The sequence below is a fragment of the Opisthorchis viverrini genome, assembly GCF_000715545.1.
Source record: "Opisthorchis viverrini unplaced genomic scaffold opera_v5_49, whole genome shotgun sequence".
Taxonomy (NCBI): Eukaryota; Metazoa; Platyhelminthes; class Trematoda; order Opisthorchiida; family Opisthorchiidae; genus Opisthorchis; species Opisthorchis viverrini.
In genome coordinates this window covers 1187766-1195795 of record NW_008751705.1, presented here as the reverse complement: position 1 = coordinate 1195795, position 8030 = coordinate 1187766, and the positions used below count along the sequence as shown (strand labels likewise).

Sequence of the window (8030 nt, the reverse complement as noted above, 5' to 3'; positions counted from 1 at the left end):
GATTCATTTGGTACGATTTCGAGATATTGTCGTGCATTGTATAGGAGTAATACACTATTCACAAGAGTTTTCAGCAACCTTGAGTAGTGTATTACCACTGTACAAAGTACCGGCGTTAATTCGCTACCGTTGTAGCGCTATTAAAAAGCGACAAAATGTAAACTCGAAATGAATCGGACAATGACGTAAGGCTTCACAAAAAATAGAACGCAAATGAAACCGTGAGACTGGAGTGTGCATTCCGATGAAGACTAACAGGCCATTCTTGACCGGATATATAGCGCACAAACCTAAAAAATGAAGTGCAACATGAGAGTTGTGGAATGACGAATGAAGGCGCCGAAAGCGAGTGAAAACGTGCGTATAGCCAACATGGCTACCCACAGTCAGAAAGCGTTGATACTGGTGAGCCGTTGGGTCATAGGGAGCGAGATGTCTCAGTGATTAGAGCACGAATTTACTGACTGGAAGGTTTGAGGATATCAATTTAAAATAAGATGAGCTTGTTTCAATCCGACCCAAATCATTCCGAGGTAACTGCACCTTCAGAAGCGTACCACCACCGTATGGTCATATTCACTGGACGTCCTGCAACGCAAATGATTTATACTCATCATAATGTGTGTGGCGCATGCTGTCTTTCAAAACGGTAAACTTATCCAGCTGGTAGCGAAGTGACTAGCATAAGTTTGACCTTACGGGTGAAGCGAACAGACACTCATCGCCCTCACCTTCAAACCAATGATTCCAGTCAGTGGAAGCGACATCGCGGCAGCAGGTGAGATGGTCCGTAATGCGACATATGGGTTGTAGTAACTAATGACAGTCGTACAGACGAAATGTCAGTAGCAAGACGGGGAATTCCTATCAAACATGGGATAGAACAGTGTTTTTCATAGCCCACAAATAAGTCGACAAACCAAACAGTCAGCAGGCCTGGAGAGTAGTTTGAATCAAGCATAGGAAACGGGATATCAAAGGGGAGTTGTATTTTGGAAGTGGGATGATCTATACACGGAAGGGAATTATCACTTGACATTGGGAGAAGGTTTCTGAACTGGTGCACAATCTAACTTTCCCCGAACGACTTTGTGTTTGACCCCGATCAAATCTTGAGTACGACCGCCTCGGACAAGAACAACATTATGCTCTTGTAAATTATGTCCCTCTCCGGGCACGTGGGCAACCACTTCACGCCCGTTACTAAGCCGCACGCGCACACATTTTCGATTTGCGCTGTTGGGTTTCTTGGGTTTGCGAATCAGCGTCTTCAAAACAATTGCTTTCATAAAAGGTTTGTGATCCATTGGCTTGTTTGGTGGACGCTTTTTCTGATGTGGTCCCATCACTGCCATATAGGCTAAGGTGGCCAGGGAGCGCGTTGTTTCGTAGATAGGCGAGAAAGACATGGAGTTGATGTGTCGTACAAGATGGCTAGGAGGAATGACTGATGAGTGTTGGACAAAGCTGCATGTTGGTCGACCTTTTGGGAAAAAGAGGGTAGAATAAACTTTGGAATGTGGAATAAGAATGTGGAATTAAGAATGAAGCCACAAATCAAAGACGTGTGAGATAAGGGCCTCATGAAAGCAAGCGACTGCAACCATAAAAAATTTCACCACACGTTTCCGTCAATGTGCGCATGAGCTCCGCACCGAAGTGCGTACCATAGCTGATGTTTTTTATCTGCAACTCGAGCCACATGCGACAAACCCACTATTAAATAGTTTCATTGCCCCCAAAAAAGTATATACAATAACACTGAAGACATAACTTGTACCAAGCCAACCACTGCATGTGTAAATCTCAGCTCAGCTGTGCAGCTTTTCGGTGCATGGAGACCATTTACCCCAAGGATAGCTGATGTTTTTTATCTGCAACTCGAGCCACATGCGACAAACCCACTATTAAATAGTTTCATTGCCCCCAAAAAAGTATATACAATAACACTGAAGACATAACATGTACCAAGCCAACCACTGCATGTGTAAATCTCAGCTCAGCTGTGCAGCTTTTCGGTGCATGGAGACCATTTCACCCCAAGGAAGCGAGAGGGCTGATATACTACCAGGGTGCCTAAGCCTAGACAGGAACAGTCAAGATGCTGAGATCAGGTTAGAAAAACACGGACCTTACGATCAGTACGTTTGTGCCCTAACTATTGAGCTACCTCGAACTCCAAGTATAAAGATCGAAAATACCGGAATCGACCAGCCCGATTTCAACCAACTCCGGGAGTGCCAAGCGACTAAAAGTGGGAATTCCAAACAATTACTTGTTCAGTAAAAGCAACATTCCTCATTGGAATAGTTTCCATTGCTAGTAGTAACCTACAGCTTTGTACTAAAACATCGATGTGCACTACTTGTAGTGAACAGAGGAGGACAACTCGCAAAACATAACATCAGCAACGCGTATTGGTCACAACGAGCTAGTTCAGCCATGTGGAGTAGGACGTGGTAGGGAGAGGTTCTCAGATGAGATGTGTATTGAATTAGCCACAGTCGATAACAACAATGGAGACACTAAATCGACTGTGAATTGAATGTGCGTGTTTTGAAGGAGGCGATAGAATAGGTAAGGTAACTTTCATGACCGTTTTAACTAAATGGTTGCATTTGTATCCTTTTATACTCAGTGTTTTCCACCCCGTCACTCCGCCTCGTTTACTCCCGTATTCCGACTAGTACAGCGCGTAGTTTTATCCTCAGATCTCGTCTTTGTCTTATGCTCGATCTGATACTAATTTATGAAGATAACAGTTTTCTGGTTTTATAATTTGAATAGACAGATGCATCCAGACTGTGCGTCCACTGGTTCCACGCCATCTGAATGCTATTGAAACAACTAAAGCCAACAATCTACTTACTTATTCACTCTGTCGACCATTTCATTTACGACTATATTGCAGACTGTACTGATTATGATTCTCCCGCTATTATTCCGAAGAAAGTCAAGTGTGAATATACACTCATTTGCAAACTAATTTGGTTCTTTCGAGAGACTCACCTGGAACCCAGCTGAATCTCTCATTTATGATGTTCTCAGGATTTTCAGCAACCTTATGAGTAGTACATTACAAAGATATACATGCATCGCGAAAAGTCAAGTGTGCTCTGGCTACTTGCAGACAAAAAAACGGTCAAGACGTCGGTCACTTTGTGAAAAAACCGAAGTGTTTGACAAAAGACTGCCACTTCAATGCGATTTTAATTTAGGTACATACCGACGGATATGTACGGGACGCTTCGACTGCTCGTATTCAGTCAAATACTATTCGAGGATCAGATTGCACAATACGAACTGATTGTTAGGTCATCCACTCGTTAATCCCCAAATGGAAAAGGAAAATGCATTATCGTATTGATTAAACTGTTGCGCTCGTATTCACCTACACTCACTGTTCTCTACTCTAATGTTAGCTGTATTCTTTCACCTCAGTTCACGTGACTATGCTATTGGATGGATAGAGGCAATGTTACTTTCAAATGCTGTCTTTGTCCTGCGCTAAATACTGAATCTAACAGTAACCTCATGCGGTGGGTGTAACGGGATCGCAGTGAATATTGAAAATGAAGACCACTGAGTTCTTTAGTTAGAGGGTAATTCGCAGGTCGTACGGCGCATCCATGAGGACTTAAAACCGGACAACACTATGTAACGAGGCCCGTGATGATTAGTGCAACCACCATTTTGACGAGCAGTAAGTTGGATAGCAGGTTCGACATGTGTACAATCAGTGATAACGACACAAAAATAACATGAACCAACTACAAATGCCCGATTGGGAAAGGAGGGCTATGTAGTAAATGCAACTGATCCATTGAGGTACGGTGGCGGAATAAAGGGCTATGTTGGTTGATGTCCCTATCTCCCGACGTTTCAGGCACCAGGATTACCATTTAGGGACCGATTACAGAATGGAAAGGAATATATCGATTATGGTTACCACAAAGTACCAAAGAATAACTTAACCTCAAATAGTTGGGATAGGCAAAAAATTTCAAAGCGGTGTGTGAAAGATGTGGTGACTTGTGGTTCAGTGAACATGAGGTCAATACTCGTAGAATGATATTATTATTAAAGACTTAGAAATACTGAGACTCAGGTATATGGAGAACCAGAGATTCGTGTCTCTTACTTTTGTGATACAATATGGTCGCCTCGAGGTCACAAACTAACCATAAACAGGAAATTCAAGCGTAGAACTAAGTAACTGTGATATCGCAAGTGGGTAACCGGCTGAAGTGAACAAAATGTCATCAACTAGCAATTCTGTCGGCTACATCCCCTTGTACTTATCAACTTCTACCTCAAGTTCGTCAAATATTATAGTAACTAGCAGCATGAAGGATCACCCTTAGCTTACAGATTTCTGAATGCGCGTGGACAGAAAGGGGAGGATACCAAACGCTCATATACTCGATAATAAAAAAAACTGACCAAACACGGGCAAACAAGAGATCCGCGATAAAATGCCGAGCAACATGTGCAACAGGCTTGAAGGAAAACGGGCGTACCACCGTATCGGAAAGAAAGATCACCAGGTAACCTAAAAATATGGAACACAAAAACGCGGCCTCAGGTCTGTGAAGCTGAGAACTATAATTCCAACAATGTTACCTAACACAGCTTGCGTAAAGAAATAATGGGGAGACCTTGGGCCAGGGAAGTAGATCATATAGCCAAATTTGAATGATAGATAACTTGTGATAGGGTGGTTGTTAGAGTTAGGAATAAACTAAGAGCAGCATGAGCACCAGTAGTTGAGCGAGTTCATCGTCCCATAAAACCCGCTATCAGTATCATTAGCTATAGGCCGTCTACTTCTGACCATCACAGTTGTGTTTAAAGATATAAGTGGGAACTGGAACTGGAGTTATACAAAAAATCCCCAGAGTTGCACGCTGTAAAGCTGCTTCCAACAACCAATAGTTGTCACCATGACGTGGTGATCTGGCTTGCGTATTGTAATGATTCCGCAGGCTAACCAGGATGGGATTTCACTTCTGAAGGTTAGACTATACCAGGAAAGCCGAAGTAAAGCAACTAAACAAAAAGCGGTGAGTCTGTGTGCTAATATTGTCCCCAATACGAGACAACCTTAGGGTAAAGTTGTAGGAAACTTAGAGTAAGATCGTCAGGACGACGGAGTCGCCACCTTCTTTGAAGAGTGCAGGATGCAAACCATTTGGACCGGGTATTTTGTTGCCCTGAAGTGATGAAATTACACGCTGGACTGCCGTCGTCGATGGTGGGCTGATGTCGACGCCCCAATCCGATTCATTCGGTCCTTCCAGAGGTTAAGGTGATGAGAGCCGGCTAAATCGTTCTTCAACGTGATCAGCCTATCTTTCAAGACGACGTTTTTGAACCAACTGACGTTCCAACCTTTTCGGAAACCGCCCCACACCCTCAGATCAGTTGATCGGATTAGATGGAACAGCGAGCAAATGCACCCCATCTCAGAAGCTTTTTCCGTCTCACGGGCTTCTCCGATCCACGAATACTGTCAACCCTTCGCCTCCTCACTATTCGGCATCTGATGGGCCTATGTGCTCTATTATAGTCGTTTGCTATCAACACAGTTTCCGGAGATTCAATAAGAGATGCTGATCATGACGAGATCCAGGGTTCATTGGGGTGTGGGCCAACCTCGGACAGATGGTTTCAAAAGCTGAGCGTGGCCTATTCCAACTTTTTCCCATCATCATCCAAACCACTATTACAAACATCGTGCTCACCAAGTTGTGGAAGATTCTCAGTCAATTCAACTCGATAGTGTTGAGCTACAAAGATGCTTTGTAGGTAAACAACTGGCGGTTTCGCAACGACCGACGTGTTCCCGAAGGAAGGCGAATAGATAGGCGCGACCGCACAATACTGTGACCGCAGTCTAGTGGTACACTCCAAAATGAACGACAACCTAATATCAAGGCTCTCAAGTGGTAGCGGATGACTTTTTTCCTCATTAGACAACTCAGGTAGTTTCATACCTTTGTAGTTAGGTTTTTGAGCTATGGCTAAGGACTATACTGGTCCTCGTTTCCGGGTTTGGGCACCCTGATAGTGCGTAAATCCACGAAACCATGAGTCGTACAATAATTTCCTTCATACCATATCGATTGTCGTACGCTGTCCATTCATGATACAAAATGCTTTGTACCTTCGAGAATTTGGTGTAGTTCAACTAGGTTTGTTACATCATTTGACGTGCCGTCAAATGAGACAATGTTTTTGTATGAACAGGGAGGTGCTGTGGAGCCAGAGAACTCTAGAAATGGAGGAGGCTGATGAAGCACGGAATACACAGAAACTGTTTCAGCTAATCCTGAAAACAGGATCAGAGACATCATTTCTTAGTGAACAAATCAAACCTATTATTGTAAATACAATATACCATAAAACCAGAGTCTAGAGAGCTGGGCGGGACACTAATGACAGTCTAATTGGCCCTCGGTTTCTATACCCATACCTTTCTTTTGATCCGCTCAACTCAAGCCATGGCCTGAGTTTAGATTCTCCCAAGTTGAGTAAGTGCTTTGACTTTCCGTCATTAAACGTCAGTCAGGTGTCGGATCAGGCGAGCTTCCACCGGCGCTAATTAAAGACGGTGGGGCATCTTTGTGCTTCATACTAACTGGATTTTTTGGGGTTACTTGGCAACAAGAACGCATTGTAAGTAACTGAACAAACCGATCATCATACTCCTTCAAAAAAAGCACAAGTTACTATTCCAACTATGAGGGTATCAGCCTGACGGCAAGATGGCTCAAGTGAGTAGAGCGCGAATTTACTGAAGGTCCATGGTTCGATCCTGACCTCTGCCCAAACCGTCTGGGTTTGGACAACCTGGCAATATCCCAGCCCTCGTGCTTCCTCTGGGCAGCATGGCAGCTAGGCATTGAAAGGGTATTACAGCTGAACGATATTCTTTTTTTGTCATAACAAGGCTACTGAATCCAACAATAATGCGATGTCTAACTTCGGCATACGAGAAGCTGATCCGAGAACATCAGGCGGGGTTTCGTCAGGGTAGAGTGAACTAGTCACGTTTTCGCCCTGAATCGACTGCTTGAACAGCGGCACATACCGTCGGCCAAGAACTGCGACCTGCCTCGAATTCAAAGGAGCCCTTGACTCCGTATGGGTTAATCTATCCATACACACGAAGACTGATCCTAAAGTTTGTCAATGCACACCGTGCTCCATGTTCCCACACTTCTGATCGTGTAAGAGGTTTAAACTAACCGTCCAGAGTTGGAGTTAGGCAGGGCCACTCTTCCTCTTCTTCTATGTTCACTTTTATCATCGATATCGTCAAGGAATGCACACCCCAAAAGATTAAATTTGACTAGAGAAAGATTATGGACTTGGATTATGCAGACGATAGTGTCCTGTTATTTGATAATCATCAGTCCATAGAGAATCATCATCATCAGCATCGACAGCATAACAGCAGTGTTCAACACCGATGCTTCACTGCCGTATAAGAGAAGATTGAAGACAAAGTTTCAGGAGTGGTTTCGGCATGCGTTTGCATTTTCAAGGTGCAATGTACTGTTTCAAGATGTTGAGCCTTCTTATGTTACTCTGGAATCCGATAGAAAGGAAGATGAGTTTGTTAACCAGTTCACCCATCTGGATAGTTGCACAGAAGCCAATCCATGTTTCACCAGTGCGCAAGCAGCGATCCCCAATTAGCGACATTTGTGGGATCTGAGACGGATTTCACTGAAGATGACGGACCATATGTACAAGATAACGGTACGAGATGAGAGAGCGGGTGAGAAGGCTGATCGTGCCGATTCGCATAGCAGGTGCCAGTTGCCTACACCGTGTTCACAGTGAAGTTGTTGCTTGATGACGAATAAGAAGCATTGGAGCAGCAATTTAAACTCATTAAGTTGGGATGGTTCAAACGTAGGTTGAGTACATTTAACTATCGACTAACCAGGGCTCCTATTGGGACCGCTCAGCTAATGCCTGTTGGTCGCTCTTGTTTGGATCGTGACGAATGAAGTTCGTAC

The 8030-nt window shown here is 43.9% G+C and overlaps 1 protein-coding gene across 1 annotated transcript; it reads right to left on the bottom strand.

The window, feature by feature from the left end:
• Positions 1-1028: 1028 nt before the first annotated feature.
• Positions 1029-4555, bottom strand: T265_13250 (hypothetical protein; the record flags this gene model as incomplete). The annotated part of the gene is made up of 2 exons (XM_009167951.1): positions 1029-1409; positions 4444-4555. Coding segments are annotated over 2 exons (492 nt in total), but the record flags the coding sequence as incomplete, so codon positions are not given.
• Positions 4556-8030: the final 3475 nt, after the last annotated feature.